Below are 20,940 nucleotides of genomic sequence, written 5' to 3'. Positions count from 1 at the left end.
GTGTAAAGAATACCGTCAGTGTAAAGTCTGTTTCCTGAGAATTTCGTGTAAATATTATTTTCTTTGAAATAGTGAGACTATAAATGTTTCCTTTTTTAACACATTATTCCGGTTCAATGTTCAATTTCAATCTAATTTTCTCATTTACACAAGAATTTCTTTCAGCATCTTTCTTTTCATACACATATTAAGAAAAGTTATGATTGTGTTTATGTGACTTTTTCTAAAGGTGCCCAGAATATGCCGTTTAATTTAAGTGCAACTGAATTCACAAATTGCAGCTAATTTCTTCATAGTTTCTCCTCATTCCTTTGAAGTCACTGACCTCACATACTAAATACACTCACACATATGGGGTAATTCTCACCTGTGCCAGGACGTCCCATGATGATGTCTTTACGTGGGACGGGGTGAAGGCTTTCAGCTGGGAGGATCAGCGGCAGCAGAGCGGTGGGAGAAGGGTGACAAGGAACCGGCTGCTGGACCTCGCCCCCAAACCCTGTCCCCCTGCTGTCCTCTCGTTCCACAGAGCTGTCCAAGCTACTTGGAACGGGAGCTGTGACTGTTGTGCTGACTGTAACTGACAGGGCCTGCAGGGGGGCGTTGGGGGTTTCAGTGGCGGGCAGGGAGGAAGGTGTCGGGGACACAAGCACCAGAGTCTGGGCTGGGCTCCGCAAGAGGACGGTGCCATTGGGAACTGTGGCTGCAGCAGCATTAATGGGGACGGGAACCTGGAGGCCAGAAATTGGCTGAGGGGTAAGGGGTGTTAGGCTGATGTCTTTAGATGAGGTGTTTTCTGTCCCTCCCTCGTTTCCACCTCCTCCTCCTCCTCCTCTTCCCAGGGGACACTCTGTAAATTTTGCCAGTGGGACTTCGGGATTCCTCACGATGACAGGGGAGTCCCGTAACGCTTGTTGGGATACAGGGACCACACGACGAGGCCCTCCATCTGGAGTGAGAGGAGAAGGAGGAGTTGGAGACACCAGCAGAGGAGGAGGGGAGACAGCAGTGGAGGACGGTGGCCTACTAGAGGAGGAGGGGGTGGTCACTCCTCTGGGTCGGGAGAAGGTGGGCGTGTGTGTGCGGGAATGTGAAGCTGATGTTTGGGGTGACAGCACCCTGAAAGAGTTGTTGAGGTCCCCCTGCTCCAGCTCTGTCTTGGGTGTGTAATCGTGGTGATGGGAGGGAAGGGGTGGTGGTGGAGGAGCATCGGGCTTTCTTTTGCTGGGGCTCATGGGGACTGTAAACATTAGGTTGCTGTGGAAGGAGGGCTGGATGCCTGAAGTGTGTCTCTCCCTTTCTCCTCCTCCTCCAGCTGGGGTAGTTGACTTACTCCCCCCTGCACCTCCTCCCCCTGTTCCGCTGGGTTGCCGGTGCCTCCGGTGTTGCAGGACCGGGGAGGCAGTAATCGGGGAAAAGTTGGCCGGCCTGAAGCCAAACAGCGGAGAAGGTGAGGGAGAGGGGGCAGGGGAGAAAGGTGACTGGTTCGAGATGGGAGAAAAAGAGGGGGTGCCAGAGCGGGAGCTCCCTAATGACACAAGCATGGTGGCAGCCTCACACTCATCAAAGTCAAAGCGTGACGACAGGTCAGGGGGGAGGAGGGAGGGGAGGACCAAACGGGGTCGAGAATCTCCCCTGCTACTGGTCTCACTGCTCTCTCTCGATGTGTCGTCCCACTCAAACTCACTGCTCGCTCTCCCCCGCAGGTCAGACGGGGTGACTGTCCCTGAGCTACTGCCTCCTCCTCCCCTCTCTCCCCCTGCTGCCTCCATCTCTTTGGTCCTCATGGACAAGTGTCTGGAGCAGTATCCTCGACGCTGTGACTCCTTCATACAGCCCTCCCTGGAGCATAGCCTCCTCCACTGCTTACCATTGAACTTCTTACGGATGCCATTAGGGGTGCACACCACATCGCCCTTCTTGTATTTCTGCTGAGCCAACGAGAGGGGAGTCCTGGAGCGAGAGGAGGTAGAAGAGGACCCCCCACCAGAAGTGGGAGTAAGGTTCTGAGTGGGAGTGGTCTTTGATGGAGGTAGGTTTGAAGTGGTGTTGTTTAGTTCGGACGCCAGTGAGGCAGGGGAAGGGGGAGGCTGAGGACTAGCTAGGGTGGAGAGGTGTGGTGGTCCCAGCCCCCGCACCACAGAGAGGTGGGGGGAGGAGGGAGGGTAGCTGCTGGACTTGGAGATTATGTTTCTGTGCTGAGAGGTCACTGCCTGTGGCTTGGGACCAACAGTGAGGCCCATGTTAAAACGAGACACCTCAACGTCCTCCTCTGGTGTGTTTGGTTGTTTCTGTCTCTCTCTGTCAGAGTAGTTATCTATCTTAACTGTGTTGCCAGCTAGACTAGAATGGGGTGGTGCATGTACGTTTCCAAAGGGATGCCCTCCTGTGACCCCTTCATGCGCAAAACCATGTCCCAACCTTGCCCCTCCTCCCAGCACCCCCATTCCAATACTCAACTGGCACACCTCCCTCTCTACTTCCATCTCCTCCCTCCGCTCCCTCTCTTCTCTCTCCCTCTCCCGCTCTCTCTCCTTGGCCCTTCCACCATCTAAATGTGGAACCTCCCAAGGAGGAGTGAGCAGTCTCAGACTTTGTCGGGAGACCCACACAGCTTGAGCATTAGCTTTCCTTTTCTCTTTCTCTTCTGCCACCCAGCCATCGTCCAGAGTCTCTTCATTCAGGAGAACCTGGTAAGGAAATGAGACACCGGGGTGGGGGTCCACCTGAGCAATAATCCCCTCTCTGTAGAGCAGAGGACGGCCCTCCTCTCCCGCAAAGGGCACACACACTCGCGTCCTGATGGCAACAGGTGCCATGCCAGGTGGGGGGGCATCCAAAATGAACTCAACAGTTCTCTCAGCTCCTGATGATGATGCCATCATGGTCCCACCATGGAAAGGGTATTTAATGAGGGTTTCCTCTCCTTGGAGCTGGACTTCAACAGCACCTCCATTCACTCTACGCACCACCCCTGGTCGGAAAACAGGTGATAATGTGCATGAGTCAGTCTCCTTAAGCCCACTCTCCATGGTCCTCTTTATCTGGCGAGCTAGAACCCTCTGGTTTTTCATGCCTTTGGCCAGAGCTTCAGCTAGACCCTCTGAAAGACTGGCCTCTTTATGGTGCGAGTTATGGAGTGGAGCTGGGTTGTGTGAGTTCTTTTGATGAAGGCTTGGTCCTGTTGCCTCCAATACGTCCAGGTCAGCTGAATGCTCGCTGGCTGTATCAGTGGAAGAGGAGCGCACTGAGTTCGGGGCCCCCTCAGACTCATTTTCCATAGTTTGGGCATCTTTTTCCTGGGAATCTGCTGTTCTGAGGGGCCTATCCTCTGTGGAAACAAAATGGTTTGCTTCTGTAGTTTTATTATCCACATTTAGCACTGATGGCTGATTACCTGAGATATTATTACTTCTACTATTACTGCTATTGATAAAAGTACTATGGCTCCCAGCACTACTGTTAATCGGATTGTTAATACCACTTGTAGTGTTACTGTTTGTACAACTACTGATGCTTTTATTAATGGTATTACTAATATAGTTACTAGTCTTGAAATAGTTATTGGGTGCATTCACACTATCACTGATTTTGCTGTTAATACTGCAGTTACTGTTGTGGATGAGTGCAGGACTAGAGGTAGGAATGGCAGTCAGGGCACTTGCATTGTTAGCAAAGTGCTCATATGTGTATTTTTTCTTGGGTATGCGAGCCTTAAATGTGGCTGTTTTCCTGCTAGAGACTGAGCCTAAGCTGGGGCTGTGATTGGTGGCTAGAGTGGGCGTGGCTGTGGAGAGTGGCGCTTGGGCAGAGGTAGGAGATGCTACAGTGTCAGTGGAAATTGCACTATTTCCATTCGTGCCCACTATCTTCTCATTTTCTGTCTTTTCTTCTGTCTTCTTTCCATCCTTGTCGAGTGACTCCACAGGTTTCCTCAGCTTGGTAGGCTCCTCCCTCATGGGGGTATTGCTGTTTGTAACTGGCTCTTCATTGGAGTTGGAGGCTGTGGGCAGGGTCTGTTTGCGTGTAGATGGAGTGTTGGGTGAATGCTGTGTCGTTTTAACAAGTGTCTCCCTCTTGACTCTTTTAGGGTCTTTCTCTTGGAGGGGCTGAGCGCCCCCTCTCCTTCTCCCCCCTCTACCTCTTGTTAAAGGGGGAGAACGCCCTCTGTGTTTCTTTACTGGTCTCATCTTTTCTTCCCTGTCCACAAAGTGCTGCAGATTTCGTAGCTCTCCTCTTTTTTTCACTTCTAAGGCACTCCTTTATTTTGTTTTTCTCCACTTAATCTTCTCCCCTGTCTTTCTGTCCTCTGTATCACTCGCAGACTGGAAAGGAAGAGGGAGACGCAGAAGACAGGTGGTCATTATCATCTTTATAATCAAAAATTGCTGAGAATAAAAATGACGTCATACCTGGAAGTGTGCTACACTGCACTGACTATCACATTGGCTCAATATCTGACGTATGCTCTCATTCACCATCCATGTCTGTCTGGTCCACTAGAGTGTGCCTGCACATGTGTGAGTGTGTGTGTGTGTGTGTGATTCTCTGTAAGAGCGAGTTTGTGTACTCAAATCATAAAATCTTAATTCCCACATTAGTTATCCACCATTTTAAAGCCAGACAGCAACATTTAAAAAAAATTGAGCTTCATGGAAATAAAGGACTTATTTTCACATACAAATCTGTATTCTTCTCAAGGCCCTCTCATAGTTAGCTTAATACTGAATAATTAATAAAAAGTGAAAAAATATGCTATTTATGTTTTAACAGTTGATTAATTATTGATTCACTGATTTCCGAGGTAATCCTGGGTAAGTGTGTCTGAGAATGCCATTAAATCTGTCTAAATGAGTGATATGATATCACTCATAAAGAATGGGTAGGACTCTCATGTTTTTAGGGCTTTCATGGAATTCACGATAGTGATATCATTGTGACATCTATAGAAAAATATGCTATCAGTCATGTTTACCTTTGTGTGTGTTTTGTCTCTTTTTTTGGAAATACATTACACTCAAAATACAGTGTAAGGAGGTGTGGCGAGAGTCTGTAAGCAAAACTGTACAAAAGTGTAAAAAACAATGATTACACTATTCTTCTCACAATTGCTCCCTTGTATGGCAGGTTTTATGACCAGCGTTAAGGTGCATAACACCTACTGTAACAAACCAGCAATAGAAGGAAGAGATGTATTATTACATGGTATCAACATATAATTTTTAAACATCGCCTTTTTCATCACTACTGGTATATTGCGAGACTCCAAATTGTGGGTTAGTTTTCTTAAAAATAAAGGGTCCACAACAAAAGGAAACAAACAGGCAAAAAGGACAAACTAAAGAAAGAAAGAAAGAAAGAAAGTGGGAAAGAAGGAAAGAAAGGAAGGTAAACATCCAAGGTCACTCGTTTCGGTTTGTCTCTTACAGTTCTCCAGGATCCAAATGCCTGCCATAACGAGGGCTACATCTCTTTTATTTTAAATGCATGCAGAGAAAAGCTTTCTCTCTATCTAACGCACACACACACACACACACACACACACACACACACACACACACTTGAGTCTCATACTACAGGTCGCCCGATCTCTGCACTGTACCCCCTCCGGCTACTTCAACATGCGACAAGGTAGCTTTCTCACGCTATGCATTATAAACTTGATGCTGCTTGGTCGACGTGAGAGCGCAACAAAAAAACAAAAAAACATAGCCTTTATTTTGATTTCCATCAGGAAGAAAAAGGCTGGCAGTGGCCTGAGTGAGGTCACCCTACTTGAGAGAGAGAGAGAGTGAGAGAGAGAGAGAGAGAGAGAGAGAGAGAGAGAGAGAGGTAGGAGTATGCGGCTGTTTGTTCAAATAGGCTGTTCTTGTGTAGTCATTGGGAATTTCCACAGTCATTCTAGCCTTCGCTGGGCTCTCACTCTTTTTCGATGTCTCAGTCTTTCCCAGTCGTCTTTTGTCATTGTCTCACTGACACACACACACTTACACACACACACACACATTTCTACAAAAAGGACAATATAATTGGAATAATCTGCCATGGTAAGATACGCCCAAAATGAGAGAAATTAAAAGGCTGGCAAAGGATCAGGCACAGTCACTGATGCAAGATTACAGGCTAAATACAGCCACACATGCACACAAATACACGCATACTCACACACTCATACACAGACCCGTGCATATGTGCTCTGCTCGACTAAGCTCAGCAACTCACCATATGCAAATGCCTGCATTCCTACAAATACAGACAAGAATGCCTGGACAAATTTATACGGCACATATACTCACACTTCCTGTCCTAGACGTTGGAAAAGTTTGTCACACACACATAAGGTGACCTTGTTGTTATGTGTTTGCTTGCTGTAACAAATAGTAATAACGTGAACCAGTTACGCACCATTTCAATTTCCTGCAGTACAGAAAAGCGTCTCTTCCTGGTCCTGAATGAGTAATAAACATTTGCGCGTAGTTCACAGTCGTCTCTGGCCCTCCATTTTGACCTCTGCCCTCACAAAATATACTTTTGTTTTCATTACTGAACAATTTCATTAGTTCTTATTTTCATTACTTCATTATTTTTCTTATGGACTGTCAAGGCACAGTAGTGAAATATAAATATTTATCATTACAAATATCAAAAACGATAGTATGGTTTTGTTTTTTTCTTGAGTGTGATTTCACATCTGGAGCTTACCTATTGTATTGTAACTGTGATACTTCCTGTTGAAAAACAATGTTCTATTGCTATAAGGGCTTTTATTACTACTTACAAAACTGTTACAGAGTGTCTATATCTTAAATGTATGGAAAACTTTTACGGATGCTGATGTTTTAAATCATCTCTGGTCTTTTCTAAATTATCTACAGTGAGTAACATATTAATCCATCGAACCTACTTGGCACAGTTTTGATATTAGTGCTGATAAGAAACAGTACAAATTAGCAGACGCTATTTCCTGTTTCGAACTATCTATAAAAAATATATACAGAGAAAAACATGAAGTGAAACTCCACAAACAGTCCACTACTCACTTTTTAATTCCAGTTCATGTTTGTAAATTCCACGTATGAACCATTTAGAGTAAAGAAACTTGGTTACTGCAGGAATGTACCTCCTGCCAGTAACAGGCCAAATAACCCTTCATTAAAGTAGACATTTCGGCCTGAACTGGGAGTGTTGGTCCTGTAAAGTTACTGTCGTGGACTGGAAAAGACAGGAAGGAGTCAGAGCCACTTGGCCGACTGAATAGTTGACTGAATGACTCAGGAGGATCTGATCTTAGCTCAGAAAAATGTGTTTGGTCATGCTCTCATGGCTTCCCAAAATGCTCCACAATTTGGCTGATAAGCCAGTAGCAGGCATGTGTGTGTATTCACAGTCTGTATGAAGAGACTTTTATCTGCGGAACTTGTAGAATTAAACACCGACGTGTCCTCACTGTCAGTGCTGAGAATGTGGTGCAAGTTTGTGACCAGTATCTTTTTGTTATAGAAAGCCTTGTAAGTTTTTCTTACCGGGAATTCAAGAGTGAAAATAATTTTAACTGTTCAACGATGTGTACCCGTTTGTGAATCTGGCTTTAAGCTAAAACACGTGTGGATAAGCAATCGTCTTATCCACAGAATTTCGTATAAAATTCCAAACAAAACACCAAAGTTGTCAAAGACATCAGATATGTCAAAGTAAATTACAGGGAAAGGCACATGAATGTATTCATGAAGTATGTATAATTTCAGTGCTGCCATATAATAAACAGCACAAGATTTTAACATTTCACATAGTCCTGATTCTTCCCTAAAAGATCAAAAGCATTACACTCACAGTGTGTGCCTGACAGGCATCCCCTAAATTGAAAATAACTGCAGACCTTTAACTCTTGTTGTTTGTTTGCTCCAATCCAAGATACCAAGTGCAAGTTTAAATCACAATCTCTTCTCTTGAGATTTGTTTTAGTGCATATGTTATAATCAGAAATTTGGATAAAAAATATAGAGGGCAGACTGAAAAAGATTGAAGCATGAGCTGAATCCAGACAAAGCAGAGAGGAACTCAGTCATAATTTTGGCAATTCAAGACGTTTACACCTTCCAGCGTTGGAGCAGGTTAAGAGTGAGATATTTGCCACTCTGGTCTAAAGCTACTGTAAATCCTGAATAGGCGGATAATCGACGGCTTTAGTACCCGTGGCGTCGGACTGGACTCCTCCTTAAACCGCAAAAAGATGCCGTTTCACCCAACACACACACACACACCGGAGCACACAAAGTGACCCCCCTCAACGACATAGCAACATCAAACTTTACACACACACGAAATGCTGTCCCCGGAATTTACAGTGCAGTCATGCATACACTGTTAAAATCTCCCTTGGACCTATATATCGTCTCACACATTCATTGTGCTGTATAAACACCCGTCCACACGCACACATGCAAGCTCACACTGTGGTCAGTACACGTTTACATACATAAAAATAAATAAAAACAACTGAACTGTTGTGATTCTTAAATTTTGAAAATAAAAATATAAATTTCATGCAAAGAGCACCTTGCTGGTGATTTTTTTGGCAGGTTGGTTGAAGGTGCATGTATGCGCCAAACACACACACACACACACACACACACAGAAAGATCATTAACTAGAAAATCTCATTTCAATGACAACACTACAAGAAGAAGTTGTACAGTATTTATTAGAAGGGTATACAACCCCTAATAAAACTCCCCATTCTAGCCAGTTTATCTGGACGTTTACAGAGAATTTAGCCTATGCCCTACTGGCGTAGCACGGGATGTGTGTGTGTGAGTGCATGAGAGACGTGGTGGCATTTGAGCTGCTTATAGTACACAAGGTATACAACTATAAACAGCTGTCTTCAGGTTGTGTCTACCTTGTTCAACGCTGCGTTTGCACTATATGTCAGTGTGAGTGTATACGTAGTTACCAGGCAGGCACACTGCAGCTCATCCCTCTCCTAAAAGCATTTTATGGGTGTCTGTATGGGCGCAGGGCTGCAGTGACGGGGACAGGGATGGAGAGAGGAGACCGTGCCATGGTACAACGGACGAGGACAGTAGAAATGGAGTGATCATGAAGCCTACCATGGCCCTCATACACTTGAGTATGGCAGGGCGGCTTTGCCCTTAACTGGGTCACTGGGGAACACACTCATACATGAAACAGCAAAAAAAAGAACATGCTCTTTGATACACACACACACACTTTGTTTGACATGCACATGAGTGAGTGGGATGTGATCGTACAGGCATCATGAAACAAGTATAAGAAAACATTTCATTAGGGTATTTTAGGTGTAGCAAGAGGGCGAGCTGTGTTGCGCGTATGTGTGTGCATGCAAGTGTGTGACTGCGCTTGTTATGGAGAACATCCATTGTGACGTATTATGAATGCTGGCAGCTGTTTAGTGGGTGGCATATCTGACTGTAGATATTATATCAATAAAAGAGAAACATTGAGGCCTGGCATTTGTGCATTCTGGCCCATATTGATCAGGAGGCAGTAACACAGATCAGAGGTGACTGTTCCTGTTTGGGACCAAATGGCAGAACTGCCAATGCCACATCAATGGCCAACTGCTCTACAAGCTATGCGAAGATGCCTACACCATCAGGGATTTGTCTCCTGCGTAAACAAGAGCAATGAGGTAGATACGAGGAACGCGTGCCTTTGTGTGAGGAGAATTGAAGTCCAAATGTCAAAAACAAGTATTAAATTCCTGTGAGTGAAAATACGGAGAAAAAAGACATTTGACAAGACTGTTAAAAAACTGCCCAGTCAGAGATGTCAGCGGTGGTTTCTGCACTGATTGCAGTGCAGAAAAGTGGAGTGTCGGCGAGGGAAAAGCCGAGAAAACACCGAATGCTTCCCCGGCTTCTTTGCGCTGATCTCTGCGAGTACTACGAGAGGCGCTACACAATGTCAAAGGAATATTATGACTCGAGGCAGTCAGCCGGTCTGCTCTGCTGCACGGTGCCCGGTAACAAACACACACAACCGGTTTCAAGTGACGTCTCATAATCAAGAAGGGCCTAATTCTTCCTCGTACAACGATGTTTGGGCATGCAAATATCCACTACAACGCCTGGTGTACACACGCAACCACACCAGTGAAGCTTCCTTCATGGAGCCAGCGAGGTGACACTCTCTCCGTATGATTTTTAAAAACTTGTAAAAAAAAGAAAAAAAGCAGGAATCTTCCCGTGTTGGTGTTTCGCTCTAGTAAGCAGCTCAGTAACGTTAGTAGTAGTGGTGGATGTAGTAGTCGTAGTACGCAACGGTAGCAGACTACTAGTACCCACATAATGACATCGCCAGTCAGACCACAAGGGAACGGGATGTTATACGCACTGTTTTTATTTTTCCATTTTTCTCCCGGGTCCATTTTTATAAACGAAGCCCGCGTTGCTATTAGTAAACATTTGCGCTGCAATGCTGCAAATAGGTCGATTGTTTTTTTTGTTTTTTTACTACGCTAGCGCTGCTCCACGCCGAACTCGACAACTAAGGTCAAACAAAAGTACTCAACAATATTTTATGATCGCCCGAGGAAAGCTAAAATGTTCCTCGGTCGTCCGTGGGACTGCGGTAAAACATTTGAGAAAGTTTTTAGGCTGTTACACCCCCCACCCCTCCCCTTTCTCTCGGGTTCTTCCTCGGCTCGCAAGCGGTGTCACTCCATTTCTCCGGACGGTGTCGGATGAAACGACCGACCGTTGGCAGTTGATTCCCGTTTCGTGCTAACCCGTTGCTCCTGAAAACGGAAAATTCACGTCGCATGAGCTTCGCTATCTTTCGCTAACTTAGTTTCAACTCACCCAAACAGAGCTTTTCCTCTCGCCACAGAAAGATTTATGGTCTTATTTTGCCGATGAGGAGGCTCGCACAACTCTCGGTAACATCCCTCGGCTGTCGGCTCTGGCGACTGTGCGGTCCGGACTCACACTTTACTTTTCCTCCGCAAAACATGTCTTTCCCCCACAGAAACTCAAACAGGGATATAAAAAACTATCGGTCTTCTTTTCCACTACAGTCACAAAATGGTGAATGAACCACTAACAGCTGGGGGAGCGGACCAATCGGTGAACGCTGACAGGTACAGTAGCCAATCAGTGTCGGAGCCACAGAACAGGGGGCGTGACGTGCTGTCAAAGTCCAGTTGACAGACGGTGAGGTCCAGCCAATGGCGGCGGTGATGCTGAGCCAGACCGGTGTCCTATCCCAAACTTTACAGTATCCAATAAGAGCGTTGGGAACCATAGGAACAGCATGAGGGAGGGTCGAGAGGAGGGAGCAAAAAACTGAGAGCCAATAAAAAGGCACAAATGCCCCCTCCCCTTCTGAAAAGGAGTATGTTTACCATAATTGACAGCACAAGTGCCATCCCTGAGCAGACGGTGATAATGCATCAACCCTTCTGCTTGTCGAGATAGAAGCTGGTGCAGCAGGATTAAAGCACCACAATGCGGCTGTTTCTGCTCTGTGGCTCAGCATACAAACTGCTGCAAAGTGCATTTAATTGTTATTTTGTGTTATTATTCAGGCAAACCGGAGAGAGGCATTGACACAGTACAAAAATTAGCATGAGTGCGTGCTTAAAAAGTTTGCTTCAGAGATGGTCAACTCGTATGTGGCGCAGCCGACGCATCGGTGCCCCTTGCAAACCGCTCTCCCTCTCCCTTTTCTCTCAGCAACAGACGCTCACTTTCACCGCCAACAGCCAATCATGGCGCAGAATCCCGCTGGCTCTGACGTCGGTGATCTCTCCGCCACGCCCACTCCACTGAAAATCAACGGGACCGGTCTCGGCTGACGTCACTTCACCGGCAGGCGATTGGGCAGGTGTGCCACGTCTCAGGGCCAATGGGTGCGCGCGGCGGTGATGTCATCAAGAGTGTTGCCACCAGCTGGACCGAGGGGGCGTGGTCTGGCGTAAACTCGGCTAACCCCGTGTTTGTAACTTGCAGGCAGTGGTGGAGAGAGGAGCCGGTGTGCTGAGCACTGACTGAAAGATGTGCATGTTTGAGATGAGGGCACGTGCGCCAAACGGCCATCCTTGCACGTGTGATCACTTTGATATATGACATCTGTATTATGACCTGTAACCTCTGCATAGAAGTAGAAAAATCTCACTAACTCGTAAAAGATATGGTGCTATAATAGTAAACATTACATAATCTCCTACTCTGTGTAGTAAAGACCAGACTCATGCTGAGATAGACAGCCATGCGGGAGCTCACAGGAACAGCGCCCCCTGTCGGTGTGATCTGACGCATGCATGTTGAATCCACTCAAGCTCGCTGATGGGAGAGAAGAGTAGACCTAAAAACAGAAGAAAGTGCTGATTGGCTGAAAGGAAGCTGGATATTTTATAAGAGTCTGTTTGCCAATGATGTGAGTTTGCCTGTGTCTGTGCACGTGTGTGTGTAGAGAGAGGGGAGAAGACAGAGACGTGACTGGTTGTTGATTAAATGTTGATGTAGAGTGACATCTAGTTGTAATTGTTCAGAACTACAACTTACAAGTTAAATGGTGAGCTATTTGTCCACGAGAAGTTTAACGTCTTCAGAGGAAACATAATTTTCCAACCTCGGCGTCCCCTGATGTTGAATATCTTAGGGATCATTAGATTAAAAAAAACAAACAAGTTTTCTCAATTGTTTTATGAAATACTGGATACTTCTCCTCTTATCAGGCATTAAACAATTTAGATTATAAAATGAATCAAATCAATCTGAAAAGTTAACATCAGACTTAAAGTTCACACAAAAATAAATATCTAATTACCCACCTGCCATGATGGAGAGACAAGAAGTGATGTTTTGTGGTCCACAAAAGATTTCAGGAGCTTCACTGCTAAACAGCATGGAAACATTCCTCTGAACCTAGAAATGGCTCCATACAGCTCGTCCTGCATAATCCAAGTCTACAGAAGCCCCGAGATCCCAGCTGTCAAGCTTGTGCACCCACAACTCTGTTTTGCTGTGAAGCTCCAGAAATGTTTTGTGGACTGCAAAACTTCACCTGTCTTGCTTTCGACATGAGGGTGAGTAGATAACGACTGAAATGTACATTTTCGGGGGAACATATTCTTTAAAGTGAACACAACACTAAATCTTCTTCAACCAGAAGATGTATCTTTCTTTTGAGCTTTTAATATATTTGGTGTTCATTACATGGATCTTCTACATTGCAACTTTACTTTTCAGAAGCTGAAAAAAGTATTCCATCCATCACCACTTTTAATCAATCTTTATTAACGTCAGGGGAAGCAACTAATAAAAAGTGATTTGAGTTGATTTTGATTGAATTAAAGCTCAGCATGACAGCATCAGTAAACTGTTTTTCTGACATATTTAACATAGTCTCACTCCATGTTTCTCCCCTGGTGATCCGTGCCTCTGCAGTGGCTCTCCTCCTAACCAAGGGGGTCTGAAACCCATTTGGGGAACCTCTGTAGTAGACCAATCAGCAGATCACAACCATTAAGATTTAAGGTACTGGACTGGGTTTCCAATGCAGCATATTTTAGATTTTTGACTTTGATACTGGTAATTAATAGTTCAAAACATCTAATAAAAACAAATTGACCCATATTTTTAATTCTTTAGCTGAGCACACAACAGGTTTGATATTATTATAAAATGGTTACCACGTATGATGTACAGAATGACACATTTTATAATTCAAAAATAAACCTGCCAGTGCTCTCTGGTGGACAAACTGTGCAGCAGCAGGGACCCTGTTTCGAAATTGCCTTAAAGGATAAGTTCACCCAAAATGAAAATTGCATGCCGATGAAAAGTCATCTATACGTGTGCCCCAAGGACAGAGGCTGTGTTCTCACCACAGTGTCCAGGTTTGATTTCAATCTGTAGCCCTGTAGTCTTCATGTTATCCAAACCTTTGAAGGCCCAGAGATCCCACACTGATTTGAAAACAGATTATGTACAACCTTTTTAAAGCCCAAATAGTTGTGGCTACTAAGCTCGAAGCGTTAACATGAACTCTGTCTGAAGTGGGTGCACGAACTTGACCACATACGTACATTTTTTCAAATCAGTGTGGGACCTCGGGGCTGCCAGAGACCTGGATTACACAGGACAATTCAGTTTCATATGAGACTCATATCACATAGATTAATGAAATGATAGTTATGAAAGTTATGAAAATTATGTTCCATGTCTTCCATGTCTCATGTATCCCCCCCAAATCCTACACACTGAGCCGTTAATGCATTTATACAGGAGTGAGTAGAAAATCTGTAATATTGTCTTACAAACCTGGAAACTATCAGAAAGTTTGAGGATAAGGAAAGTAAAGTGTCTGAAAGTATCAAAGTCAAATTGTTATTCTAAGCAAGGAGGGCTTTTCTCAGTATAAAACCATAGTTAGACTCAAGGTTTCATAAAATAGAAATATCCTGACTAGTAGGCTCAGACCTTTGGACCCCATTGTATCTAGATTCTTCTTTTTATGTCCAGTAACTATTTGCTGTGTGGTTTTTCATCTCTTTTCCTCACATGCAACCCCACCAATCACCCAACCTTGTTAGCAAGCCCCCCCCCCTTTAGTTTCCCTAGCTCTGCTCTCCCCCTCACCATGGGAGACTGAACTCTCACCTCCAGCCTTCACCCTCTCTCTGTGCGCTCATCACTGGTCTGTCAGTCAAACACCAGAGACCCTCTTCTCCTGCTGGGCTCTGCTGTCAGTCTGGCCTCAGGTACAGACAGCAGCAGGAAAACAGAGAGAGGGAAGACACTGGGAAACATTTGAGCCCAGAAGAAAAGCAATGGGGCATGACATGACCGGAGCTCGACAAAGTTATGTTGATTAAATACTTTGCTCAAAACAGCAAATGATTTTAAATTAACTGGTCTATGACTCAGCGTCATTCTTATTCTATTGCCCCTGTTCATATCTGTAAACTACAGCTAATTCCACACAAAGCCAGGACCTCAGGAAGGTCTCTCACCTCCAGGTCTCTGAAAGGGGTAACGCTCACAGTAGCATAACCTCTGACCTCTAACCCTTACCTTGACCTCTCACCCAGCCCAGTCAGACCACGCATGCCCCAGCTAACCCTGAAGAAGTGATGAAAATAGAAAACCGAAGCACCAAAAGGTTGTCAAAACAATAGCTTTGCAGTCATGGAGATGGCGCTCTCCAATAAAATGATGAAAACCAACAATAAAACTCAGATTCTGAGGTTTCAGAGCGGATTTCGAGTGTACTACCCTTAAGTCATACAGTGTTTCATCTTAAAGCCAGTCTTTATACTGTCCCTGCAGCCCTGGGAGCCAGTACTGGTTGGTCCACCACTGTGGTCCAGAGTTAAAAGTCTCCACAAATATTTGACTGATTGTGCAGTCATAGTATGGAGGACCGAAGCAGCCAAACTCAAAACCAAATAAATGGACAAATATGTAAATAAAAAACAAATCATGGTTATTTATTATCATTATTTATACATTTGTATAAATTCCTCTATTTAGCGGAGTGTGGCAATTAATTGGTTTTTTTTTAAGTTTGCGATTTATGGAATATTAATTCATTTATTGATTAATTCATTTTTTTTCTGATGTTGGTAGTTTCAGTCCTCCGTACATGGTGCCCAGAGGATGAATTCAAATGACTCTGCTGATGCCCTGACTCTTTATCTGAGTTTTGCCTTATCCAATATCGTAAAATCTATCAGATGTATTGGCATACAACACTCATGTTTTCTCAGCGTCCTATAAATTTAGGCTCTCTCCTGACTTTTTCTGTAGTGCCACCATGAGGTTCATATGAATTGTGATGTCTTATTTTTGCTCCTTACAAGTTTTCAGTTTCAGTTTTTACCCATCAAACGCCCACAGGCTACCTTGAGCTTAAGAAAATATTCGACTTGGGCTTTGTGCAACTTTACACAATAGGCCAAGAGTCTTTTAATAGATTTGTACTTTTATTTTATACCATTGACCTTGTGCTTTCTTTACCTTGGGCTTTTACGGATGAAGTTTGTTATTAAAGGAGTGGAACAGCTCTTTGTGTATCAAGGATCAGCAGAGGACAAGTCTGCTCCTGTAGCTTACAGGAGTTCAGTGCAATCTAATGCAGCTGGCTCCACGACACTGGTAAACGGCTAGAAAAGCACATAGAGCTGACCACATCATTAAAGCCTAACAGAGTGGCGCAGAAGGCCGGCATCCATACATGCTCCAGTATGGAGAACAGTAGGCCCTTGTGCTCACTGCATTCTTGTTCACAGTAACTTTACACCACTCAGCTGTTCTTCGAGGTCCACGTCATGTCCCGAACCTGAAGACAGGTCTCTGAGGGACAGGCGTCCTTGGACATACAGATTCCTGCCTGTATAAAAGACAAGATGAAGAATGAGCTTCAAGTCCATTATTTTACTTTTGCATTAAATTTTGCATGTAAATGCTCAGCGCCGTTGCCATTATTATAATCATATATGAGTAATATAAGAGTATACTGTTGTACATTACTAATACAAATTGTAAAAAGTTCTTGTTAATGAAAATGATCACAGCCAAAATGTGTGCTCCCACCCACCTACAAATCTAGTTAAGTTTCAAACATGCATATTTAATTGGGTTTTCATATCCTGATTTTAATATTTACAGCATTTCTTTTCGTTTTGATTTGTTAGAAAATATAAGAATGTAGTTGAAGTAACTGCCACATTTGTACAATAATAATTTAAAAAAATCCCATGGTCCCCAGAAACCATGGCTGCTAAAAGTGGAGCCAAAGGGCCAAAGTTGGACCGCCATCGGGTTAGATTTGGATGTTTTAATCGATGTTAAATGTTGTCATTTCATAAACAAATGAGTCAAAAAAAAGATGCATCTCCAATCTAAGAAATAAAGCAACTTACAGCTGCATACTATGCAGTGCAGTGTTCAAACAACAGGGGGAGACATTCAATGTGAAATGAGTAAGCAGAGAGCGATAAGTAAACCTTTTTCGTTTTCATGGTGCATAGAAAAAGCCGACTTCGGTCTGTTTCATCAAGTCTGATTTATCCTTTAAATATCAGGAGGGTCAGTGACATTTCATTCCCCTGAACTGACAAAAGGAGAAAAGGGAAAGTATTTATTTTAGGGTCAAGTGTGTCAATCAGAAAGATTGGTGAGAAGGAAAGATAAAAAGGAAATACAAGCACCAGAGTTTCAAACAAACCACATCAATGTGCGCACTCACTCGTCTGTGCTCAGTGTAATAAAAGCGCCGTCGCTCGCTCCTGTGCGGTGCAGCTTTTCTCTGTACGGTGGAGGATGTGGTGAACTTACTAGCATGCCTCCGTATGACACCGTACCGTAACTCTGGAGGATGCAACAGTCGTATGTGTGTGTGTGTGCGTGTGTGCATTCACAAGGGCCTCTTGCTGTGCAGCGGGTGCATGATGCATAGGTTGTGGTTATATGTGGAGCATGGAGCTGGCTCTCTGCAGGTTTCTGCGAAAGCAGGCGCTCAGAGGAAGCAAGGGGAGAAGGATGTGGCACAGGTGAGAGAGTACAGTGGTTCCTGTGGTCTCTCTTTTTCTCTCTCTGCTCTGCTGTGAATGGAGCACCTGGGTGACTGGTGCATCTGCAGAGGGGCCAGAAATCTCACATACAGTGACCCCCACTGAGGTCAAAGGAGGTAAAGGCAGCAGTCACATGTATCGGGGAATCCTTTAAAGCACTGGTCCCACTTGTGACCCCTCCTCACAGGTTAAAAACAGAGCTCTACTCTGTCTGACTACAGAGTAGAGCTGCAATGATGACTATCAAATTAAACAGCAACTTTTTTGATAATCAATTTATCGGTTAGAGTTATCTTAGAAAAGAAAAGTTGATTTTTGAGTCTCATTCCCGGCTCACCAGATGCTGATAAATTGGGATTGTAGGTCAGGCGAGCCACCATCCCACAGTCAAGTTTCTGATTCTAGTTTCTTAAATGTGATTTTTTTTTCTCTTTATTTATGACTACATACTTCTCTAGTAAACTGAATAGCTTTGGGTTGTGGGCAAAACAATACATTTGAAGACGTTATCTTGGGCACTGGGAAACAATTAATAGATATTTTGTAAAAATAATCAACAACAGGGGTTGCAGCCCTACTACAGAGGGATTTTCTCTTCCTAACGATCATATAGCTTAAAGTGAATGACTGTCAGAGGCCTGAGGAGGTAAAACTTTACAAAATTTTACAGACAATAAAGATTGGTCAAAAGTTCTGAAAAATCTTCATTTATGTAGCAGCAGAGCAAGAGTTGGCTTCTTTCCTGTTCCATTTATCATCTTATAACCCAGCAGGTCCGGAACCCAAGGCAGACAACTATTGCTTTTGGACATGACAAGTCTGTCTTACTGCAATAGTCACATCTCCGATGAAGACTGAAAAAGTTCTTTATTGTTGTAATCATCCCTCCTCTCCATGCAGGCTGCAGGTGTGATTACTCGGTAAAAGATGAAGGACAAAATCCAGATGCATCCTTCAGCCCTTCAGTAGTCGGAGCTATAGTTTGTGAGTTCATCAAAAGTCATTTTACTGTATTTCTGTTTCCAGAAAGCTGAAGCCTCGTAGTACTTTGGAGTTTACCTGTAGATAATTTTGCATAAACACAGGACTGTGGATTTTCTCCCTGATCCTGCCCAGTGTGGTCATGTTAGAAAGGGATCACTTTACAGCCAGTATGGAGAGGATGAATGATTACATCCGTTACTAAATCTTTCAGTGTACATACAAGCACGCTATAAGTGAATCATTAACATAGACTTGAAAAAATCTAAACCCCATTCTTCAAGCCTTATTAAGTTAGGCCCTAGATACTTATCAGATCTGTTAACCCAATTTGAACTCAGTGTGCAGACCTCTCATGTCAGCTGCTTCTGGATTTCTGGGTGTTTCCAGAGTCAAAAGTAAACATGGCAATGCTGCATGCAGCTTTGATTAGGGTCGCAATGGTATGAGATTATCATGGTCCAATAACCTTACCAGAGAAAATCATGGTTTGACAGTATCAGAATATATGGTATTATACATTAATTATAATTATTATTAATATTACTTAGGATGGACATTAAAGGAATGAAAACAAAAGGGTTTTTATGATAATTTCACAAAATATCATGCTCTAAACACATTTCTGTTAGAGTTCAAAACCGTTAGTAAGCAATCAAGGTACGATCAGTTTTCATAGCACAGTATAGCTTGAGAACAGTATATGGTTGTAACGCCAATCTTAAATTATGCTCAAATGTGGAAGAAACTGTATCCGTTTACCACTGTCTTTTCATTTCTTTATTATCAAATTAACCTGTTAGTTTGTCTTATTGTTTTTATACTATGTACATTTGTTTGTCTGCTTTTTTTGCTCGTATTGTGTTTTATTTTGTTTTTAGCATCTCTTCCATATGCTCTTACCCGTGTCACCTGCAATGAACTTTGGGTTGCCTTTGGGTATGAACTGTGTTTTTCAAATTCATTTGCTTTGGCTAGCCTTTGCTTCAATAGAAGGAGTGGATACTTTTGTGAAAAAAACATAATCTAGTGACGTTTATGATTCATTCTGGCTGGAAAAGTTTCTTACAAATGTGATGTTCATAAACTGTATCATGTCAAAAGTCAACATTAAGTATCAATCTAATGACACAATTTTAATTGTTTGTTAACAGCCCTTAGATCTACTTGAGACACTGTTTCTTTATACAACACAGAGCTCAGCAGGCAAACAGTGTTTTGTTTAAAATATGATTGAAAAATGTTTTAATGCCGTTGACCTCAAATGTGAATAAACGCTGAGCCTTTCATTAAGATATATATATATATATATATATATATATATATGATGGAGCTGCATGTTTTGGTGTTTCTTGTTTTGGATTGCATTTTCGTTACTTTAAATGTCCCCTATGACATTAAAAAAATCACTCAAGGGCAGCAACTCTTCGCTCCAGCAGCTCATCCTCCTCCTCCTCCACTTACATACAAAATGTGCCTGTAAGTGCGCTTAAGACAAGGAAGCTACTACTGACGTCACTTTAAAAGGTAAATGGGTGAGCCTTATATGAGCTTTATGTGGGTGAGTGGGCAGCAGCGCCGCAGACAAAGTGCTTTTCTTTATCACAGCTAAACGTACGACCTCAGAGGCCATGAGTGGATGTGTGTGTGTTCATTTCATCCCCCGCAGAGCATCAGGGATCATGAAGGCCAGGATAAAAGGCTGCTCTTCCTCTTTAACAATTAAAAATTATGAAAATCAAGTGTGATAGAAGAAGGGAATGCTGATTTCACATAAGAAATGGATTTGGATGTCTCTTTTTTAATTCCAGTCTCTGACTGGACAAAATAAAACTGCATTATATGGTAAAAATGATTCATGATAGCAGGAATGACAGGAAGGCGTTTTTTCACATCATTTGTAGGCCAGAGCATCTAAAGAGCCTCATTATAATGCTGTTTTGTCACACATTTGTACTTTTTCAAAATATTACAGCTTCTTGCTTTGATATTGCACTTTGCCATATTGCAATTTTAATAACATTTTGATGAATTGTGCAAGAGATTTCTTTTTTTTTCTTTAACACTACAGTACACTGTAACTTACATTAAAAATAACAGTTAGATGTTTTAGGAAATAGGCATACTCACTTACTGGAGAAAAGTTAGAAGACCTCTTACCTGTTGATTAGTTAGCTAAAGCTGAAGCTAAAAAAAAGCTAGCAGTGGGTCCCTCAGCTAGCATAAAGTGTGGCATAAACAGGAGCAAACAGCTAGCCTGGCTCTGTCGAAGGTATACCATCACACCATAATAGCACCATACTGCACCCAATAACACGCTAAATCTACTTTGTTAAATCCGTGTAAACAATTACGTGTAAAAACGATGGTCAGAGTTTTTTTTCTCGGCCTTGAGT

General features: G+C 43.3%; 1 protein-coding gene and 1 long non-coding RNA gene across 4 annotated transcripts in view; both read right to left on the bottom strand.

Moving 5' to 3' along the window:
- Positions 1–11,082, bottom strand: part of cicb (capicua transcriptional repressor b) — a 36,649-nt gene extending 25,567 nt beyond the window's left edge. Inside the window, exons 1-2 of one of the 2 annotated variants that reach the window (XM_030394567.1) lie at positions 10,845–11,082; positions 368–4,325 (exon numbers count right to left, since the gene is read on the bottom strand). In XM_030394567.1, coding sequence (XP_030250427.1) covers positions 368–4,190 — 3,823 coding nt within the window. In that variant the 5' untranslated portion in view covers positions 4,191–4,325; positions 10,845–11,082. Of the gene's footprint in view, positions 1–367; positions 4,326–10,844 lie in introns of those variants that run through there. The other variant, XM_030394568.1, reaches the window with a different exon arrangement.
- A 4,878-nt stretch (positions 11,083–15,960) lies between these two features.
- On the bottom strand, positions 15,961–20,940 carry LOC115567814 (uncharacterized). Of its 2 annotated transcripts, XR_003981261.1 has the most exons (3): positions 20,705–20,940; positions 16,997–17,103; positions 15,961–16,380 (listed from the first exon to the last, which is right to left on the bottom strand). It is a non-coding gene; the product is annotated as an uncharacterized LOC115567814 (long non-coding RNA). The 2 variants fall into 2 exon arrangements; XR_003981262.1 differs by lacking the exon at positions 16,997–17,103.

The sequence above is a fragment of the Sparus aurata genome, chromosome 17 (genome assembly GCF_900880675.1).
Source record: "Sparus aurata chromosome 17, fSpaAur1.1, whole genome shotgun sequence".
NCBI lineage: Eukaryota > Metazoa > Chordata > Actinopteri > Spariformes > Sparidae > Sparus > Sparus aurata.
The sequence above is the reverse complement of the archived record's forward strand: the minus strand, read 5'-3'. Positions and strand labels throughout refer to the sequence as shown.